We start from the raw sequence: 22,504 nt of genomic DNA, 5'->3' as shown, positions 1-22,504 counted from the left end.
AAAGTTATTGAAATAAAGGAAGTGAACAAAGGTACCGTTTGGTACGCAGACGGGACGGAACAGGACGGAACAGATGATGTAAATATTGAAAAAGATAAGGAGAAATTTTGTCATAAAATGTTATAAATTTGTGTTCCACAGATGTGGAACGGATCGTTCCAGGGGGAAGAGGTGGAACGAAAAATCAATCAAATTTCGTCCCATGGGACAACCCGTTCCACAGTTTTTAGGCGCACCAAACGTGGGACGGAACGACTCGTCCCATTCCGTCCCGTCCCGTCCCACGTACCAAACGGTACCAAAACGAAAGGAAGCAAAAACTGAAGCAGAAGGGTATGCATGTTTTTGGGGAAGGCTTAGAGTTAGGGATAAGCAAGACCAAGTTAAAAGCAGAAAAAAGGGAAGCACTCAAGCAATTGCCGCTAGGAAATTATGGGTCGCAATTACTAAGAACGACTCATAAATTTGTAGGGTTTTATTTCTCTCTTTTTGTTAATTTTTGGTGCGTCAACTTTTCAATGGTAGACCATTGAATTATATGTTAGGTGAACTAATTTTTTAAACTAAAATTGTAAATTATATGATGTATTATTAAAAAAAATAAACACATTAATTAATACTTAAATAATAATCTAATTATAAAAAACCATGTTATATTGTTTACAAAATTTGGTTTAAAAAGTTGGTATCTCTAGCATATTTGTCGATTTGCCCCCTGAACTTGTATAGAACTGTCAATTTCCCTCCTGAACTTTAAGAGTAACTCTAGCGTTGCAAAGGCCCCAAGGGCAACTCACTATTGAATCCACCCAGTGAACAGCAACTGTCTTTAATGAAAAATAACTGTCTTTTGCATCTCCACCCTTAAACTGAATAGCCATGGCAATAGCCAATAAAATATTAGTGTTTTTTTCTTCATCCAATCCATCAGACATCTCTCTCTCTCTCTCTCTCTCTCTCTTCCTTTTTCTTTCTTTCTCTCCCTCTATTCCAGCTCACTCTCGTGAGCTCTCTTCCTCCTTCCTCTTCAAACCTTCAACAAATCAAGCTCAAAAATAATATTTTTGGAATCCCTAGAACTCAAGGAACCTAACCATAGCCTTACATGTGGCATCGGTGCATGGTGCGAGGTCCGACCATTGAAGCTGAGAGCTTGAGCTCTCAATCTCGAACCCAGGTGATGTTTCTATTACTATCTTGTGTTCTTGAGCTTTAAATCATGTTGTGTTGCAATTCTTGTGGTTTAATTCGAGGGCTTAATTCCCTGCATGCATCCCATTCTTTTTCCAAATTCCAACAAAGGAAAACGGACGAATTCAAGCCAGGTCACCCTGACGTCAGCCACACATCACATAGCCCTCAGGCTATCGGGCCACCAATTCGAGCCAGGCCTCTCGCTCGGGCCCCCCAGCCCACACGCCCCCATGGGCTGGAGCTTGCAACTGGGGCTATTGGGATAGGGAAGTCGCCGGTTTATCGGGCTAATGGTCCTAGTGGAGTTGCTCTAACTTTAGCTATTTACCCCTTGAACGTTTATCATTAGCCAATTTCCTCCTTAAACTTTAATTTTAGTCGATTACCCTCAAGAACTTTTATAAATAGCCAATTTCCCCTTGATGCTAGATTTTTTTTAAAAATTCATCCAATTTTTTATCCATTGTGATCACGCGGACAACACATGACAACTATATGGGCGCAAAAAGAATGGAAAAATTGGATGGATGAAAATGGGATGAAAATTTTAAAATCTATTAATCTAATGCTAGGGGGAATTGGCTATTTATAACATTTTAGGGGGATAATCGGCTAAAGTTAAAGTTGAAGGGGGAAATTGGCTAATTATAAAAGTTCAGGAGAATAATCGGCTAAAATTAAAGTTCGGCTGGAATTTGCTTGTGACAAGGATTTATGAAACAGAAGGGCATTTTCGTATTTTCAATTTGGTTGAGTTTTATTTGTTTTAAAATATTGCTCTTTGGTGTTAAATGGTGTGCCCAAGGGGCCCACCCCTAATTTTGGTTCCCCGATCTCCCTCCTATCCTCTCCTCGTAAGTTTCTCTTCTTCACTCTCTCTCTTTCTTCTCCTCCTTCACTGTACCACACCCATAACCCATATCCTAAAATCATCATCAAATCACAATTTCAACATCACCATCGTCTTTATCTCATCACTACGAACACAACCATAGTCTTGGCATCTTGGTAGTCGAACCATGAAGTCCCGTACACGAACTCTGACGCATGCCTCCAATTTCTAGCCATTTCCGATCGATCCACAACGAGTTAGCCATCGAAAAAGGATCAATCTCTTTGTCTCGTCGAGAAGTATGGTTTTAGTTTTTGAATCATCCAATTTTGTTGAGTATTGAAGAAGTTATATCCATTTAAATCTTACCCAATTTCCAGCGACCTCGTGGCTTTTGAGCCGTTTTTCGGCCAAACCACGACGAGTAAGACGTCGTGCGAGGTACCATTCTCTTCGTCTCGTCGAGAACTATGTACATTCCAAGCCATTTTCCGGCTAACTCCGACCACGGTCGGGGAAACCAAAGGTATATTCCAATTCTTTGTTTTTTGGACTTCAATTTGATATATTGAATGACTAGTTTTGGTTAAGATTTAAGGTTGATTGGAGCTTGGGAAGCTCTGACTTTCTTCTTTGTGTAATCTGGCGACCCGCGAGCTGAAATTGAGTCGACTCGACCCACAACCATATATAAGCCCAACTCAACAAACTCAAAACCCAAACCCTTTTAACCTAAGGCTTTTGGCCCACTAAACCCTTTAACCTAATTCCCTAACCTTTAAACCCAGCCCAACCCAGTGGAATATTCTTGGAATATTCCCGTGTTGACTTTTTGAAATTTATCCGGAACCCTTCTTAGGGTAATTCAACATCCTGGATCCGTTTTTATGTCCATTTTCCCAAATCCAATCGTTTTAATAGGGTTTTATTAATTGGACCCCTTTTGTGTTTAGGGGCAATTATTGTGGTGATTCCGTCCTTCGATAGTTTGCGTGGCTTTTTGACAGCGAAGTATCTGTGAGTGGATCCCTTCTAAAATGCATGTTTAAATAGTAGAAATGCGTACATAAAAAACATGATTTAATGATTACGTTTTATAAAACGTTTTATGAGATATTATGCTTATTGAGAATACTTTAAATTACCATATTTTATCAAACTGATGTTCTTTGTAGTATATATGATGGATGACTATATACTGCTTATGAACATACTTTTACACACTTCTTTATGGTATATATGATGGATGACTATATGCTATGAAGATGCTTTTGAGATATATGTACCTATATTTGGAAAGACTATGTTCAATGATTTTGTGTGTATCTAGTGGTCACTGTTTTGCCTATGAGCGAGGGAGATATATGGCTGAGGGAGACATACGGCTGAGGGAGATATATAGTTGGCAGGAGGTATATATATGTAGATGGCTTCGGGCCGAGAGATATACGTACTGGCTTCATGCCAAGAAATACTAATACTGATACTACTAGTTAGCACACTATATACGAGATATGTTTCATAAAAGGTTTTATGGCATGCTAGGGTTTTCGGAAAACCTATTACATATTATGATGTTGAGTTTTCACTAAACTTTGGGGGTTAGTATGTTGATAACTATTTCAGTATTTTATATATATACAAACTTGGTCCACTCATGTTTGTTTTGCGCCCCTTCATATTGAGACGTATAATCCCGACGTCAAGGCACTCCCACATCGGCATCTTCGAGTCCTTTCGATGTAGGACCCACTCCTGTGTTCATTCAATTTTATATCATTTATTTAATGTTCTAAATTAGTTGCATGCTCTGAACACGTTCCTCATTTGCATATTAGTTATATTTAAATTTATAAGTCTTATTTATTTCTTGTTCTCATGCATTCTAATATGGCTTCGTCACATTCGGATATTGGCTAGCACGTGCATACCCTGGTATTTGGGAGAATATCAGGGTCGGGCGTGTCATGTCACCTCTATACAAATTTAGGAGGCAAACAGACAAATACCTTAAGTCATAATTCAATCATCAACAACCACGTTATATGTTTTACAATATTTAATTTTAAAAATTAGTCTTTCTGGCAGCATTATGCTTCAAAGGATTAAATGCATATAATTAAAATACTTTTCAACGTGGGGATAAATAGATATAGAGTTTGACTAAAGTATTTGTCAAAATTTTCTTCAAATTTGGGGTTAATCTCAATCTTGATTTTTAACATTTCATGTATTCATTAAATTTTCTATCAGAACTTCGGTTAACTAATGATACGCACCACGTGAACAGTAACTGGGCATCACACAGATATTAAAAAATAAATTGGTATCATCTTCAACCTTCTGTTCATGCTGGAAGGAGAGCTTCGATGCCGGCATACATTGATACTTGTGATCGGCGTGCAAGTCTCCAATCAACGGCGGCGGCGGTGCTAAGGGGATGAGAATCGAGGAGGAGAAGGATAATTACTTGCCGTTGAGGAGTGAGGGTAACAATGGCGTGAAGTCGCCAAGGCTAGTGAAAGGGGCTTCGAGTTCGAGTTCAGGTTCAGAGAAGAAAAATGAGGAGGAGAAGCCCAAGTTCTCATTGATACTCACCAAGAAGGAGATCAAGGAAGATTTCATGACGATGCCCCGCCACTGCCCTCCCCTGTCCCCAAAGAGACCGCCAAGAAATGTTTAGAAGCAATTGGAAGTAAGTCGTTCCCAAATTCATAAATCGTGACCCTAAAAGATGTATTCAATTGAGATTTTGATGAATTTTAGTTCTTTTAATGAATTTATGAGTATACTACTGGAACTATTGGGGTGCATTTCTAAATAACGAATTTAGAGAATTACCAGAATAACCATTTTGAGAAGAAGAACCGACAAAACCATCATGAGAAGCACCAGAATATCCAATGTGCGAAGAGGAGCCTTGCATATACATTGCTGCCATAGTACTATACAAATAATTTTCAAGACTATCTATATCTCTTTTAATATAGAAGTTGTGCTCGAAACTCTTTGAGAGAAATAGCGTCTCCGTCGCCAAAATAACAGTTCTTATAATGGCATACTCCCTTGGTAACCCTTCTAGTGCAGCAATGATCATATCATTATTTGAAATCACTTCACCAGCAGTAATAAGTTGATCTCGAATTGACTTAAGACGAGAGAAGTACTTATCAATTGTATCTGCCCCCTTTTGTAATGTCTGGAATTCAGTCTTCAACATGTTAATCCTAGACTTAGACACAGTAGCATACCTATCCTCAAGCATAGACCAAGCTTAGCTATTAAAAGACTAAGTAGTGTCAAATCTGTTTGTTCCCAATCCTGATAAGCAACTGTGATTTCTTTAGTAACTCCAGTATTAGTATTAATGAGTAATTTTGGAGGACACACTGAAGTCCCATCAAAATGATCAAACAATTTATATCCCCCGAGTACAGATGGAAACTGATATGCCCATTTGGAATAATTTGTATCACCAAGCCGAATTGTTAACATCCCCAAAATACTTTCAACTTTGAACTGTGAACTAGCCATCTTATAAAATCCTGGCAATTGGCCTTGATAATAATCAACACATTCAGAGAACAAACATTATATGGCTTTGGCCTTCAAATCAATTTTGGCATTTGCCTTCATAAAATCTTTTCAACAAGTAATCAGAAATATGGCATAAGCCTTGATCAACTCATATTCTTCAAAGTATGTAGATGAACGTAAATGGAAGAACTCAACCAAAAATTCAACAACTAAGCAGAGCATAAAGAACCCAGAAAAACAGATCTGATTCACCGCTTAAGCAGAACGAACATAGTAACGAAATTTCCAGGAAGAAATGAACCACAACTGGCAAACAAGAACAGCGAACGAAACTTCCCCCAAAAATTTACAAACCCTAGAAATCTAGGAGCAAAGATTGTAAATTTCGTAAGAACAAGACTGAGAACAAAGAAACCTTACAACATTGCAGCAAATCGTGAGCTCGTAAATCAAGAACTATGTAATCCCACATGTGAATCGCAAGCTCTGGATACCATCATAACAATCTTGGAAGCTTAGCAGCAAAGAAAACATTAAGCTAAAGTACGGCAGTTAACAGTTTAGAGAGAGAGAAAGAGCAGGAAAGTTTTTAATTCTCCTTAACCTTTCAATGAAACAGTACATTTGCTATTTATAGGAAATACACCTTATAAATGCCTAGCTTACTTTGTAAGCCACCTCTATACTAATGACGCTTGTCTTCACATACATTTGCCACTTGGCATTTTCTGTGTTTGTAACTTTTATACTGCTATTATCACAGTTAGGGGTGGATTTTTTTGCCAAATTGCCGTGCCAACCGAATTGCCAACCGTGCCATACCGATTTTGTGCCAAATTTTTTGTACCATCCGTAATGGTACGGTATTGTACCGTACCGAAATTTCATGGTACGGTATTGGTAATGGATATCATTACCACGGTATTACCGTACCATACCGAAAATACAATATAATATATCATTTATAAATTATATAATAGATAATTATATAACACATATTTATAATATTCCAATAATTTGAAAATAAAACCCTACTTATATTAGCATTGTTATTGATGACTTTGATCTCTTGAAATTGTGGAAATCAAACACAAAAGAGTTCCTAATTCTTTCACAAATAGCCAAAATATCTTTGTAACCCCCACTTCTATTGTTGCTAGTGAAAATGCATTTAGCCTAGAGAGGAGGGTTGTGGACCCTTTTAGGGTATCCTTGACTCCTAAAATAATGGAGGCACTAGTGCGTACTAATGGTTGGCTTAGGGCAGATGAAGTAAACTTCTACAAGGAACCAACGGAAGATATGCTTCAATTTTTCAAGGAAATTGAAGAAGAGAAAACAAGAAAGATATGCTTTAATTTTTTCAGTAAATTTGTTATTAAATGGTTTTCAACTTTAATTCTTCTTGCTACTAATTAATATGTTTTCTTTGTTTGTAATGTAGGCTTGACACAAATTCAATCTTCTGAACTTCAATGTCTCCTCCAAAAGTTTCGACATCTCAAGCTTGAATAACTGATCAATGATTTCTCCTTTTTGAAGTTTACTTCCAATTTTCATTTGGTTTGAAACTTTAATTTCTATTTGGATTGTTAACTTCTATTTGTTGTGGTTAGTAACTTCTATTTGGATTGTAAGCTTAATTTTCATGATGAATCTTGATGCATCATTTGAATTATTATGTGTGTGAATTGTGAATGATGAATTTAATCTATAATGTATGAGATAAAGGTACAAAAAAAAAAGTTTTGCCCTTGAATTGGGTTAAAAAAACAAAAACAGATTTTGTCCCAAAACAAAATGGCAATTACCATTGCCATATCATGCCAACCGAACTTTTGGCAATACCGAACTTCGGTATACCGAAAGTTTGGTATGGTAATGGTAATAGATTTTATCAAACCGAAAGTTTGGTATGGTAATTGGTACGAGGGTTTTGGTACGGTAACCGTACCAAACCCACCCATGATCACAGTCCGTCCACAGAAACTACTGTTCGGTGTGGTTGGTTTCGGTGGCGCAGTCAAACTCAAGCTAGATCTATCATGGATGAGGGAGGTCGGATGAACCTCCTCCGACATTAAGAAGAAAGTATCGCGACTAGCTAGTTAGTGTACTTTATTGAGCAGAATTAGAAGGAAACATGTTATATACATATATAAAAAATAAAAAAAATATCATGCTAGACCCTAACCTTATTACGCGGTTTCTGTGTTAAGAAAAGGTTATTCATATATAATATCATGAAAAGAGATTTCATTTCTCAAAGAAAAGTTTTCGTACAATTCAAATTCATCTGGAATTCCTAATTACCAAAGAGCTGCTAACAAATCTAGTTGCCCTGGTTTGCTTCATCAGACTGTTGGGATGTACTCGTAGAGTCTTCTGCAGCTGTTGTAGGTGAAGACAAGAAGGGCTTGGGTGCAATTTGCAAGGATTGAAGGGGTCCCTCCAACATCTCTACCACTTTGCTCATCGATGGCCGATCAGAAGGAATGGTCTGAATGCACCACATGCTTATCAACACCATCTTTCTTGCTATTTCATTTTCCTCCGCACTGATAGCCCCAAAAACATTCTCATTGTTCTCTAGCTCTAGAACTTTATAAACGTAATGCGGAAACATTTCACTCGTATGAGACACTCCGGAATCCAAATTCTTTCTTGCTCCAACCATTTCGAGAACCAGCATTCCGTAGCTGTACACATCAGACTTGTGAGACACTCCTCCAAAGCTCCGACTAAATACTTCAGGTGCGATGTATCCTGCAGTTCCTCTTGTGCCCAACATCGACACAATGCTCTCCTTCACTTTGCATAGTTTGGCAAGACCGAAATCAGCGATTTTCGGGCAAAAGTCTTTGTCCAAAAGAATGTTTTGCGGCTTTATGTCAAAATGCAAAATTCTCGTGTTGCAACCACGGTGCAAGTACTCTAGTCCTCGCGCGACACCAACTGCTATTTCAGATAATGTCTTCCACCCCAAGCGACACTTTTCAATATCGGATCCTTGCTTACGTATGAAACTATCAAGAGATCCGTTAGGCATGAATTCATAAATCAAAGCTCTTTTGTCCCTTTCGTAACAGAATCCGAAAAGAGTGACTATGTTGACATGGGAAGTTCTACCAATGCTAGCAACTTCATTGATAAATTCTTCTCCGTTACCCTTGGACTCGCAAAGGACTTTCACTGCAACAATACGTCCATCGTAGGGTAGTTTTCCTTTGTATACAGTGCCAAATCCTCCTTTACCTATTGTATCTCTGAAGGAGATTGTCATTTTCTTCACATCTGAATAACTATACCGGTTTAGAGTAAGTGATCCACGGCTCCATATAAAGGCCTCAACATCAATTTTTTCCCCTTTATATTTCTTGAAGAGCATTACGATTCTTTTCCTCGTTAAGCATATTACACAAACAATTAGTACTGTGGTCCCAGAAACACGAACCGAAAAACCTACGTTAAAAAATCGTTGAAGTTATGATTTCATGAATTATTCGACCACAGAAAGGCATATAAATACAAAAATTCTGAAGAAACTTGTATATTATTTGTTATTCATCACATGCACGTATACGTATAGTACGTACCTATTTTCTCACGTGACGATGAACTTGAACCTGCAACAGATCAAGGTTAATTGATGATAAGTATTGTAACTTGCAAACGTATATCGAATGTAGATTTGAGTCATTTGATAAAATTATTAAGTTGGCAAGATGTATGGAACATATTGACGTTAATTACTAACTAAATAACAGATCAATTTAGTCGCTTTAACTAAGATCCTAAAAGAGTTTGGGTTATAACTTATTTTTGAGCCAAATTTAACCCAAAAAATGAGCCAAGGTTAGTGGTTGGGACCCAGTTGCTCTATGTTGTTGGCCACTTGCAAAAAGATTGACTATTTTTTTTATAGGACGGTCCACATGGTTGGACCTTTGGTTAAAATTTAATTTAAAAAATATTATAAATACATTAAATTTAACGGTTGAGATTGAATATGAGCAAATCTAACCGTAAAAAAGAACATTTAAAGCTCAAAATTAAATCCAATAGCTAAAACAATAAAAAAATTATTTAAATCAAAATTCACCTAAAAACTCTATAAATACCTACAACTTTTGCCAAACAATTATTCATTTTTTTCTTTCTACCCACCTACCTATTTTTGTTTAAGAATGGGGTAGGTTGTGTGGGTTTCCATATTCTTCCATGTGATGCATATGTGTAAGAATGCGGTAGGTTTAGTGATTTTTAATATTTATATTTTTAGGTTAAAATGTTCATAAAATTAAATTATAATTTTATTTTTAAAAAAGTTACTGAAAAAAAATGCTAAAAACATTCTTTCATAATTTCAGGCTAAAATTTTAAGCCAAAACTATTAGAGAATAAAAACAGTTTCTGAGTTAGAACCTAATTTTCTAGGCTAAAAATTTAGGTTTTAACCCTAGCCATTGAAGTTGGTCTTTAGTAGGATGGTAAGCATTACTACCAATTGAGAGTGGTGTGTACATGAAAGCTATTATTAGAAGAGTTTGTTAGAAGGTTGTAGAGTTAGTTTGATAGGCTACTATAAATTGGAAACACTTATCTTATTTTTTGTAATCTATTCAACTCAGAAGATATTAATACAAGCTGTCATTTCCTTCTAAACTTTCATCTTCTTCTTCTCGTATTCACTATAATTTAGATAGTTTCATACCTTTTTCAATGTAGTTAATAACTCCATCTAATTTTATCAACGCATGAAAATCTAATGCATGCTAGGTTCCTCGTAATTAATCGATTGCGGTGAGATAAGCATAATTCTAGAACCCTAAAATAAGGTACCATTAGTCCTTGATTAATTCAGTGGACTTTAAAATTTTAAAGGGAATACATAACGTACCTGATGACAATTTTAAAAGGAATACATAACGTACCTGATGACTCAGTTGAAGTTGATTTGCATGTGGTTGCATTTTCATTATCCCGATCATGGCAAAAGCAACTGAATCCACCACTAGTAATGTTAAACCCGCACTTTCCTCCTGATACCTCACAACTGTCGCATTCATCATCATCAATCTTAATTTCCAATTCAAAACCCCCATCTATCGCGTCCTGGATAGTCGTTCGATTGGACTCTAGAGCAAGAACAGCTGTTGTAAAAACCGGAACACTGACCCTGTACGTACATAGGCCAGTCGCAACTGGATCAAATCCGGGATTTCTTGTGACATACGTATTAACATCAAATCCGCGACCGCCCTGATTAGTCGTCTTCGAATTAGTGATGCCCCTCATGTTATTACTGCAGGATTGGGAATTAAAATTAAATCCCGGGATAGTAGTACCCGTATTTGCACTGCATACGTAGTAAAAGGTCACGTCTTCAAGCCCGGAAGCATAATCAAACAGAGAGGAGTTGATGTTGGTGTAAACAAAAGTGGGAGGACAGATAGTTTTCCAATAGTCCTGCCGAGCAACTTTAATAGTCCATGGACAACTACTCGAATTCATTTCGAGAATTCTGTAGTCGATATTCCACATGCTGAACACGGGAACGCTGTCTAGGCATTGGACCTCAAACCCAGGTTGACCACAGTAATAGGGTCTGTTTACACCCCAAAACGGGTACACGACGTCTGACGAGATGCCCCCGCAGTTGATGATGGCTTCGCTGCAGTTTGAGTACGCTTCATTATCTGCACATAAATATAACTCAAAGTTGATTGAAATAAAGGAAGTGAGCAAAAGGAAAGGACGCAAAAATTGAAGCAGAAGGGTATGCATGTTTTTGGGGAAGGCTTAGAGTGAGGGATACGCAAGACCAAGTTAAAAGGATAAAGAAAGGAAGCACTCAATCAATTGCAGCTAAAGAAATTATAGGTCGTGATCATTAGGAACGACTCATGTATTTGTAGGGTTTTTTTCTTTCTCTTTTTGTAAATTTTTGTTGCGCCAATTTTTCAATTCTAGACCTTTGAATTATATGGTAGGGAGATCAAAATTTTATACTAAATTTGCAAATAATATGATGTGTCACTAATAGGAAATAAACATGTTAATCAATATTTAATAATGATTCAATTATCAATAATCAAGTCATATGATTTATAAAATTTGGTTTAAGAAGCTAGTCTCTCTAGCATTATCATTCAATGACACTTAAGCACATTAATCAATATTTAAGTAATAATCCAATCATCAATAACCACGTTATATGGTTTACAATATTTAGTTATAAAAATTAGTCTTTCTGACAGCATTACCCCTCAAAGGATTAAAGGCATATAATTAAAAGACTTCTCATGGTGTGGATAAATTGATATAGGGTTTGATTGAAGTATTTGTCAAAATTTTCTTTAAATTTACTAGTCCTCAGCAGTCTTGTTAGCATTTCTCTGTTTAAATCACCAATGTCTTCTCTACCATTTTCAACCAATTTTTTCTCAGAAAAAGAAAAATCATGTGCCAATCACATGACGGTTAATCATTAAAAAAGTAAACAACAAATAAAGTCCAATAATTTAGCTCAATATAATCAGCGTCTCTTCATCATCTAATTATGTTCTTATCAGAATTGTTGAGACGATTTTTATGAAAATTTAATTAAATTTGAAGATTGTATAGTCATCCAAATATATCAAATAAATAAACAATTAATTACGAAGATCATGATTGTTACCAAAATGGGTCAATTTATTAGATTATTTATTGATGACTTGATGATCTTCAATTTGATTGTTTATTGCACAAATCACCAAAGGAGTACCAAATGTGGCACCCGTCAAACCCTTTAATTGGGCAATGTAGGAGAGATCGCAAAATGGACAAGTATTTGTGCACGTGTTGATGAGATGAATGCCCGACTTCTCCAACTATTGCGATGTGACAGACCTTCGAACAATTAAGGGGATTGGGTGGAGGACGGAACGAAAACCCTTATTTCAGAATGTCAAGCCACAAAGTAAGTGGCTAGACTCGAAAAGGTATACGTATACCAACACTTGACGTCATTTGGTTTTTTGAATTTAATTAAAATCGATAATCCAATATAGGTACAACCATTTCCAATTCAATCCAAAATACAAGGCGGAAAAATCATTTTTCTCTACCTTCGCGTGCTCACATAAGGGGGCCTTAAGTCTGAAACGAATAAGTCAGGCCCATAAGACAAACACCTGCAAAGTGCCCAAGATCTCTTGCAGCCCAAAACCCCGAATCAAATATGGTTTTTGGCATCAGAAAATCCATGTTTTGACAGGAGAGAGAGACGAATCATGCTAACTGACTTTGACGGTTTTTCCTCACAACAGCCACTTACCCGTATAAAGATATTCATACCATGTTTTTATGGAAGCATTTCTGCTTATCATCATAAACTATGACGTATACTCACTATACACCCAATCAATTGATACGTGTTCTTTCACCTAACTTTAGTTAACTTTCACATTAAATGTTAGTTTTTTAATTTTAAAAAAAAATTAACCAAAATTAAGTGAAATGACACGTGTCACACCAACATAAATTATTATGTATACTCATCATACACCTAATCAATTAACACGTTTCATTTCACTTAATCTTGGTTAATTTTTTTCAAAATTGAAAAACTAACATTTAATGTGAAAGTTAACTAGAGTTAGGTGAAAGAACACGTGTCAATTGATTAGGTGTATAGTGAGCATACAACATAGTTTATGGTGGTGAGCAAAACTGCTCCCATGTTTTTATACCATATTTCTATACCACCTTAGGTGACATCTGATGTAGACAACCACATCATTTAAAAATTTTGCAAAACCCAAGGTAATGAAGGAGAATGATTCCTCGTATACCACAATCATCATTTAATTAACTAGTTTTTCTTAATTATTAGTTTATTAAATAATGAACTAAATTTAAAAATCTGATTAATTCAAATCATGTGCTTGTCCACATCAAATGCCACCTAAGATAATATGAAAATGTGGTACAAAAACATAATATAAATAACATTACTCATATCATAATGGGATGATACTATACGTCACATAATTACATGTGCATGGTGTATGATTGAATTTGTAGACGTAGTTGCAAGACTTGACCGCTTATCTCTCTCTCCTCCTCCAGCAGTTGCCGGAATCTGACACTTCATGCCTTAAACCAATTGGGAGAGAGAGAGAGAGCTTCTTCTGATTTTTTTACTATTCAGTCTTCCAGAGGATGATGCTGATTGTGGAAAAGTCAACTACAGCGCACCACTAAACAACCAACCTTTCTTTGACTTTTGCTTCTTACTTTTCCAATTATTTCGTTTCCTTTGACGCAAGCCCCCACGCCCACCCCCGAAGAGCACATGATGGATGCGGAGTCGCGTCACCGCCATCGGCCCTCCCCTGAAGGCGGCGCTGCAGCCGGTGGGCAGGAGCTGGTCAGGACTTACAAGACCTGGAAAGGCAGCAACGTAAGCTAAATCTCTCACTTGGGTTTTGTTTTTCATATGTGAAGTTTTGTTTTCTTTTTCTTGATTTTGCTCACTTTTGGGGAATCTTGGAGTTACCCAGTTGCTGAAATTGAAAGGGGTTTCTTTTTTTTTGAGTGTTCGATTGAAAGGTGATTGCTTTTTTATTAGGAAGGTGTTGAAAGATGCAAAATTGTGTTGATTGATTTGGGTTGTGACTGCTTTTAAGAAGTGGTAATTTGTTTGGTGATTGACCGGACACAAATTAGCTTTAATTATTTCTTGGAAAACTGGGGATTATGTCCAATTTTTACTTTTTATATTTTGGCAAGACGACATTATGAACTACTCTACTTTATTGGAGGAGATTCAAACTCGAATGCAAGGAGGCGGGCACGCTATCTTGTTCGTCTTTGAGTTTACGGTTTAGGTCTCTGCTTTGGCATTCCCAGCATACCCTTTAACCATACAATCCTCAGAGACCGAAACTTATGCTTATTGATCATGTTGTAGCATAAGGGGAGGATATCCTTTCAAATATATGACGATTTGACTATTCGGCATTTAAGCTTTTCGTTTGGTTTGTCTTTCCTTGTAAGTGGCAGCATATGCATCCTTTGTTATGCGTTTATGTTTACTCAAACACATTGTTGGCTGTTTATTCTGCAGATATTTTTACTTGGTGGAAGGCTTATATTTGGACCCGATGTTAGATCTCTTCCGTTAACAGTATTCCTACTTACAGTGCCTGTTGCAGTTTTCTGCATCTTCGTAGGAAGGAAACTCATTGATCACTTGGGAATTTCAGTAATTGTTGCCGTTTCTCTATGGACGCTACTTGTAAGTCCTTTTCCTATTTGAATTCTGTTGTAGTGGTTAATAAGATTGTATGTATACGCATTTGCTCAACGCACAAGCTTGGAATTTACTAAGGCATAGCTTATTAGTATAACTGAATGTCATGATTTTTGTGATAGTAGTTTTCTACTTATTCGACACTCTCTTTTCATGAATGCCTGAACTATGAACTGCCAACGAGAATTATGATGGTCAAATTTCTGAAGTTTGGTGCAACAAGTTGTGTTCTGACGAATGGAAGCGTGTGTATTTGTTTTCTCAGGTTTTGGTTTTTCTTATGCTAACCTCAGGAAGAGATCCTGGTATAGTACCTCGTAATATTTGCCCTCCAGAGCCAGAGGATTATGATGCGAGTATGGAGAGTGGGTCAAGCGAATCGCAACAGTCACGTTTTCCACGCATAAAGGAAGTAGTTATCAATGGTATTACTGTGAAGATCAAATACTGTGACACCTGCATGCTTTACAGACCTCCTCGTTGTTCTCACTGTTCCATATGCAATAACTGCGTGCAGCGATTCGACCATCACTGCCCTTGGGTTGGCCAATGTATTGGATTGGTAAGGGACATTCTTTCAGGATCTAAACTTTGGTGCTTTTCTATTAATATTTTCAATTCTGCGGAGGTGCTTAGTTTGATTGGATGACTAATTTATAATTGATTAGAAGAATCGCAAAAACTCAAAACAATTGCTCAAATTTATGTAAACCTGCCTTTGATTTCTGTGTGCAGCGGAACTACAGGTTCTTCTTCATGTTCGTGTTCTCTGCGACTCTTCTTTGCTTATATGTACAGGGGTTTTGCTGGGTCTACGTTGTGAGGATCATGCACGGCGAGGATATATCAATTTGGAAAGCGCTAATAAAGACTCCTGCCTCCATTGCGCTCATTATTTACAGTTTCATTGCCTTTTGGTTTGTCGGCGGTCTTACTGTGTTCCACTCATACCTCATCAGTATGAACCAGGTTAGAAACTCATTCATTAAACAATTTTGCTGTGCTGTGTGTGGTGATGCTTATTCATGTAGATCCATCTATACTTTTGAATTCATGTTTTTTTTTTTCCAATCTTGTAACGTTAGAGTTCTATTTTGTTGTGCATTGGCAGTCTACTTATGAAAACTTTAGATACCGGTATGATGGACGAGAGAACCCATTCAACAAAGGCACAATTAAGAACTTCATGGAGGTATTCTGCACTAGTATTTCTCCATCCAAGAACAATTTCAGGGCAAAAGTTCCAAAAGATCCTGTTCTTCCTGCACCAGTAGGCGCCAACTTTGTTAGTCCTGTCATAGGGAGAGCCATGAGTGACATAGAGATGGGGAGGAAGCCATTCTGGAATGACGCTTCAGGAGAGATGGGCGATTATGAAGGGCAATTTAGCAACGATGATGGAGTAAACAAGGGCCCCCGAGTGAGTGAGGCTGATAGGTCCCAAGATTTAAGCAGGAGTCTCCGAACAGAGAGCACAGAGAGACACGTTGCCTCGCATCCAAGACGTTCTAGTTGGGGAAGGAGGAGTGGAAGTATAGATATAGCACCTGAAGTTCTTGCTTTTGCTGCTGGAGTTGGGGATTCAAAGCGGGTCACTGATGGAAATGGTATCAATGGCAAGTCGACACCAGAAATTAGACAATCTCATACAAGTTTGTAGATACTCGATGAACAGGAAGGCTATTATACTAAAGAAAACAATACAAGGAAAGGCTGCGCGAGCTTTTGAAAATGTTAAGCTGTGTTATATTGTCTGTATGTAAGTGTGAAGTTTGAAAGAACAGCTCTCTCAAGCAGTTAATTTTTTCCAATGTGCGCAAAGCCATCACGAGTCTTATCTTTTTTTTTTTTTTCTTTTGACCACATCTGTAATTTAACCACCTCAGTTTTCATGGTATAAATGTGGAAGCAATTTTTCGTGTATGTTCGAAATTTGTTTCACCTTTCTGTTTTACCTGTTGTCTGGACAAAGATTTTCTAGCACTATGAAATGTACTTCATTCATCAGAATATGAAATCTGTTTCCAGATTAACACAACTTTTTTACTTAACTGATTTGCAGAAGCAAAAACATACACCGTGTGTTCAAATCAGGATCTTATATCATCAGTAAGCCGTATCATTAACCATTTTGCGATGCAGTCTGAATGAAACGCATGAGAGCACGCCAAACGAGTGACTTTACATCCACGCAACATCTCTTCCGGGCAAACCACACACATTCCCATCTCCAACACCTTCTTGTCGATTATCAACTTCTCCAAGAACTCAATTGATGCTTTAGTTGCAGGCTTTGATCCGAACCTACTTCTTCTTCTAATGACTCAATCACAGCACGTTCGAGCTCTTGATAATGTTCATATTGTTGATGCGAAAGTTTAATTTTCTTATGAAACGTGAAAAGAATGTCCAGCTTCTTGCGTCCCAAGGCAGCTTGCCCTTGATGACGCTACATAATTTCATCAATCATGTTAATTACGCTCCCTAACGGTTTTAATCTTACTTTGTCGCCGCTGTTTTTCCAGCGCAACCTATTCCAAACGAACGGGAAACGTATCTGCTCGGATACCGTATGATCAATTGTCATTGAGAATACAATTTCCCACAACGAATGTGAGTGATGAGAATTGTATTTGTACACCATTAAACCTGTAAAATTCACTATGTACTTATTTTGGTTGACGTCATAGTCTGAATAGTAGCTTCTCATCACATTCCAAGTAATTGAGAGCTCCTGATGAACCGAAAGCGATTGATCATCTGGTTCAAAGTTACGTGATTTGTCCTCTGTGATCACGCGTACAATATCGTCATTGTCCCCGTATCAGGGGTTCAAGTACGCAGACATCTTGAACTCCGATGGAAAAGTTTGTGAGAGAATGGAGTGATAGAAGGAGAGTAGAAAAGTTTGTGTGAATTCTAAGATATTGGCCTTTTACGCAATGAGTGATTTGTTTTACTTTTTAGGCAACCAATGCAATTTTGTTTTTTATTTTCAAAATTATAACGTATAAAACTTAAAAAGTTTTGAATTTTAAATATAGGAAAGAAAAATCTAAAAGGATTGAAGGGGACTCTCAAAAGTCAAAACTCCACAAGTGCTTTTGGAGACATTTGGCAGGAAAAATACATTTATGCTCCAAGTTTTTCTACTATCTAGATTATAAGGCAGTTGCAGTTGCAGTGCTTTCAAAGAGAAGCAAGCGCCTATCAATTGGTTCCTAGGGGGTGCTTCCAAATGCATTTTCAAAAAGCACTTGGATCTGTCTTAAAAAGCTTGTTGTGCCTCCAAAAAAATAAATAAATAAACGATTTTGCAGAAAGCACTTATGAGCAAAAATGCTTTTCTACAAAAGCATTTCAGACGGGCCACTACTTTACTCGTAGATATACCCGTGATTCTGAGTCATACTTGTGTTTTGCTCGCTAAAAATTTTCAAACTCTCGTAGCATCAAATTTACAGCCCTGCTGCCGGCGCAACATGTAATGCTTTCATCACGGTGATCACAATAGAGGTATCGAATACAATAGTTTCAAGAAAGGGGGAAGAATCTGTTGCCAACATTACAGAACATTTTCAACTGAATTTAACTGATTTGAGAAGCAAAAAATGGACCAAGTCAAGGAATTGAGAAAGCCCGGAAAACATCCAAGCCTTCATTGCATGCTCTGAAAACGCTTCATAATAATCATACTCATATCAAGATATCGGCGGGCGCAGTTTGCCAGGCAAGCGGACTCGCTGGAACTGAACTTGCTCCCGGGGGTACCAGTGATGCACTTGTCCCAACACACATTCGTAAGCTTTCCCACCATCTCATTCACCATTGCTCTTTCTTTCTCTTGCTGCACAGCAAGCACGGCGTTGTTTAAGAAAAATCAACCATCAATGGCATAAGTATATTGACAGAAACGTAACAAACTAACACCAGAAACAGGTATACCGCAGCAATAATCACATAGCAATTGGCTGTGCAAGAATTTGAAAAACATTATTTTGTTTTGACAAAGCTACAGAGGATATCGCCAGAACATTAATCAACGCACATCCAATCAAAATAAATCATTTGAACTTAGTTTCAAGGCTATAGAGGCGACATCTAAATTCGTCAATTCATCAATATCTTCATAAAATTCTTCTATGCTCATGTTTTTTCCTCCGATAAGAAGTACGAAAAAAATCAATTCAAATTCAGGTGTAACCGGCTATCACACAATGTTAAGCATCAAAATGGAAATCCGGGGGCGAAGTTTGGAAGCAATTTTTAGGCATTCGACAATGTTGCTCAAGACGGTCACCCTAAAGAATTGATGCATTGAACTGTACACTGAAAGATAAAGATTTCCATCCTCACATTTCTTCAAAAACCAAATAGTACCATAACGAAAAATCTACTCCAAAACTGCCAATTACTCATGCATAAGGGTTCGATTAATTTCTTAAGACTATTTTATTTTTTGTTTAGCGACCCCAAGCCAACAAGGCTCCCCTTTTGCGAGGGTCGGGGAGGAACGTCTGTGAGGCTGTTTCCATAACTTGAACCCGTGACCTATTGGCCACAAAAGAGCAACATTTCCGTTGTGCCAAGGCTCACCCTCATCTTAAGACTATTATTAGGGAGAAATTGTTTGCTTGAGACTTGCATACAAATTCATAAAAGCAAAAAATTTGACGGATAACCCATAGGGCTAAAATTACAGCTTTCAAATGGGTAATCAAGCATGTATAGATCTATGTGAAATTATATATGCATTCCAAAACGTATATATACAAAAACAAATCCAAAACCCTAAATCCCCAAATATATTCAGAGTTTTAATCCGCTCAAATCAGAAGCAACTGGCTTTCTTTTCTTCCTCGTGAATTTTATCAGGAACCAAACAGGGAGAAGGATAATAGAACTTACGTTTATGAAGTTAAGCAGTTCAGGATTGTTCATTGCTGAAGGATCCATGGCAGTTTGTACTCACTACTCCGGTAAAACCCTTCTAAATTCTTGAACTTTGAGGACAATCCCACCGTCTCTCACGCTCTAAAAAACCCTAGAAACATTCAGAGGAGACCGGCAACAAATAAGGGACTAAACTTGTTGGGCCAGATTTTGCATGAAAGCTGGTTCGGCTGTCTAAGCTTTTTACTATAATACTGCAAGTTTTTATTTTGTTTAGGCCCAAAGAAGGGGATGTGGGCTGAGACTTGAGATTACTAATTTTTTGTCAAAATACACGCCAACATAGGATCCGTCGTAAAATATGAAACATGTTAGTCGAAGAACGATGCTTAGCTCCTTACATTTAATAAGTCATCTCTTATGTCACCTAGTACTATGATTTAGTGGTATTCCTCTTCATTTGTAAGTTAGAGATTTTAGGTTCGATTCTCGCTAAAGATGAATTTGAACCGCTTTATTGCTAGTCCATTGTGATACTAATCTCAGCCTCTTCCTTTTAGTGTAGATAATACTGTTTGTTCAACAAAGAAAAGTCATCTCGTATTGGCTAAAAATTATAGACCGACACTTCTAATGAAGTGACTTATTACAAGTACAAAAATAAAAGTTTATGCACACATATTAAACTGTGATTTGTTTGCAAATAAGAAAAACTTCGTATGTGTAATGAACCTAGTATACTCTTTTTCTTTGTAATACAAAATTATCATAAGATAATTTTAATCATGCAACCAAGACGCCAAATATCAAACCCAAACGGGCGAAAGAATCAATGAGTCCAAGAGGCAAACTACACCCGCATTACTAAAATTAAGCATGATCTCAAGCTAAGCCTACAAAAACTTTATCAACCAAAATCCTAAAACTATCCATAAGCCTAAATGAGCAATATCGACCCACCTCAAGCATCCTTGTCATCAAATGTCATGTAGCCGTGGAAATTTTTTGAACATTGAGAAGAGCTCGGTCTCCAGCAATCGAACTACACATAATCGTAAAAACCAAAAGAGCAATCATAAGTCAACAATGTTCTCTGCTTTGTGAGATACGAAATGGAAAACGTCTATTGTATACATCCTTATGTTTACTTTGCAAATAAGTTGTTTTCATAATTCAAATTTGTGACATTTTGGTCATAAAAGAATAACATTTCCGTTACGCCAAAATTTGCCCTCACATAATCGTAAAACCAAAAAATAAATAAATACACAAAATCGCATATAAAGACCAGTTCCAACCGAAACAATGGCCACAAACTATTGAGCAAATTGCAGTATAACAAGATTAATTAGTTAAAACTGATTAATGGATTATGCAAAAGTATATGAAAGGCATTTAACTAAAGCATATATGCAAATGGTTTGACATCCACATGGTAATTCAACCATAAAATTGTTTAAAGTAGAAATTTAGACAAAGTAGCAAATTCTGAAAGACTTTCTTATACGTTAAGCATTTGTACTCCTTTTTCTTTAATGTTAAACTTTTTTATACTAAACAGATGCAAGATATACCTTATAAAATTAATACAAATCATAAATAAACTTTTTCTTCACCATTATAACTTTTCTTTGGTCCAATAATCACATCTCCTTCAAAAATAAATGACTCAAATGAATTAAATTAACCAAATATTGCTTAAGATTAAGGCTGGCAATTTCTTGTATGACATGTTAACCCGACACGAAATGACACGAAAACAATAAATTTCAGGTCAACATGTTAATGAGTCGGGTCGTTATCAGGTAACCCGTTAATAATCCGTTTACAAAACGGGTCATTATCAGATCATCCTATAAGATATCGTTTGCCAGATCTAGACATTAAACATGACAATTTCTTGCATGACCTGACCGTTAACCTGGCACAAAACAACTTGACCCGTTAATGAATCAAGTTGTTATCGGGTCACCAATTAAGAACCAATTAAGATAACGAGTTTGACATGACATGACTCATTAAGGTAATAAATATGACAAAAAAACGATACGAACACAACAAATACGACCCATTTCCCAAGTCTTCTTTAGATTCAAAGAAAAGAGAGCAGCAAAAATTGAGGCCTATGGGTGAAGCCATAAGACATTACCATTAAAGATAACACAACAAAATAAGCATGTTTACTTTTGGTGCTGCGCTTTCAGAATAAGCATTTGGCTAGAGACATTGTTTTAACGAAATCGGGTGCTTTTTCAGGAAGCAGCAGATCTTTAAATCAACTTTGCACGCATGGAAATAGAGGGCATCTTCACGATGAAGAAAAGCACCAATCTTAGTTGACTAGCTCTCTAAGGTTTTTCAGCTAGATAGCTTTCCATAAAAGCAGGTTCTTTTTCTAGCTCCTTTCATTCAAACAATTGTTCAAAGAAAAAAAAAGAACAAAAATATTTGATCTTTTGTGCGGCTATTAAGCTTTATGCGTCAGCCATCCATATTTCAAAAGAAAGTAAGTAGCTGTAAAACATTGAAGGATTTGGTAAGAATTGTTATGCAGAGAGAGAAGAAGAAGATTGAGAGGGTTTAGAGAGAGAAGGAATCTTTGGAAATGTATTAATCTTTCTTGTTAGTTACATCTATTTATTACAAACTATGTATAATAGCTATAGTAGCTTGCACTCTAAGCTACAATCACAACAAACTTAACTAACTTCTTAATTTTTTGACACATGTCAATTCCATAGCCATAG

At 36.9% G+C, this 22,504-nt stretch overlaps 3 protein-coding genes and 1 long non-coding RNA gene across 4 annotated transcripts; 1 reads left to right on the top strand and 3 right to left on the bottom strand.

The window, feature by feature from the left end:
- Positions 1-4,237: 4,237 nt before the first annotated feature.
- Positions 4,238-6,166, bottom strand: LOC114825357 (uncharacterized). The gene is made up of 2 exons (XR_011582101.1): positions 4,868-6,166; positions 4,238-4,676 (listed from the first exon to the last, which is right to left on the bottom strand). It is a non-coding gene; the product is annotated as an uncharacterized lncRNA (long non-coding RNA).
- Positions 6,167-7,802: 1,636 nt separating this feature from the next.
- On the bottom strand, positions 7,803-11,446 carry LOC114825356 (LEAF RUST 10 DISEASE-RESISTANCE LOCUS RECEPTOR-LIKE PROTEIN KINASE-like 2.1). The gene is made up of 3 exons (XM_029103812.2): positions 10,498-11,446; positions 9,160-9,189; positions 7,803-9,025 (listed from the first exon to the last, which is right to left on the bottom strand). Exons 1-3 carry the CDS (start codon positions 11,348-11,350, stop codon positions 7,896-7,898), a joined length of 2,013 nt encoding a protein of 670 aa, XP_028959645.1. The 5' UTR covers positions 11,351-11,446; the 3' UTR covers positions 7,803-7,895.
- Positions 11,447-13,611: 2,165 nt separating this feature from the next.
- Positions 13,612-16,787, top strand: LOC114825355 (probable protein S-acyltransferase 7). Its single transcript, XM_029103810.2, has 5 exons — positions 13,612-14,012; positions 14,679-14,849; positions 15,130-15,426; positions 15,600-15,833; positions 15,976-16,787. Exons 1-5 carry the CDS (start codon positions 13,905-13,907, stop codon positions 16,522-16,524), a joined length of 1,359 nt encoding a protein of 452 aa, XP_028959643.1. The 5' UTR covers positions 13,612-13,904; the 3' UTR covers positions 16,525-16,787.
- A 1,510-nt stretch (positions 16,788-18,297) lies between these two features.
- On the bottom strand, positions 18,298-19,934 carry LOC114825354 (mitochondrial import inner membrane translocase subunit TIM8). The gene is made up of 2 exons (XM_029103809.2): positions 19,773-19,934; positions 18,298-18,711 (listed from the first exon to the last, which is right to left on the bottom strand). The coding sequence occupies exons 1-2, from the start codon at positions 19,818-19,820 to the stop codon at positions 18,523-18,525; spliced, it is 237 nt and encodes a 78-aa protein (XP_028959642.1). The 5' UTR covers positions 19,821-19,934; the 3' UTR covers positions 18,298-18,522.
- Between the last annotated feature and the right edge of the window lie 2,570 nt (positions 19,935-22,504).

Source organism: Malus domestica, chromosome 06, assembly GCF_042453785.1.
Source record: "Malus domestica chromosome 06, GDT2T_hap1".
NCBI classification, from domain to species: domain Eukaryota; kingdom Viridiplantae; phylum Streptophyta; class Magnoliopsida; order Rosales; family Rosaceae; genus Malus; species Malus domestica.
Note: the sequence above shows the minus strand (reverse complement) of the source record. Positions and strands in the feature narration are given on the sequence as shown.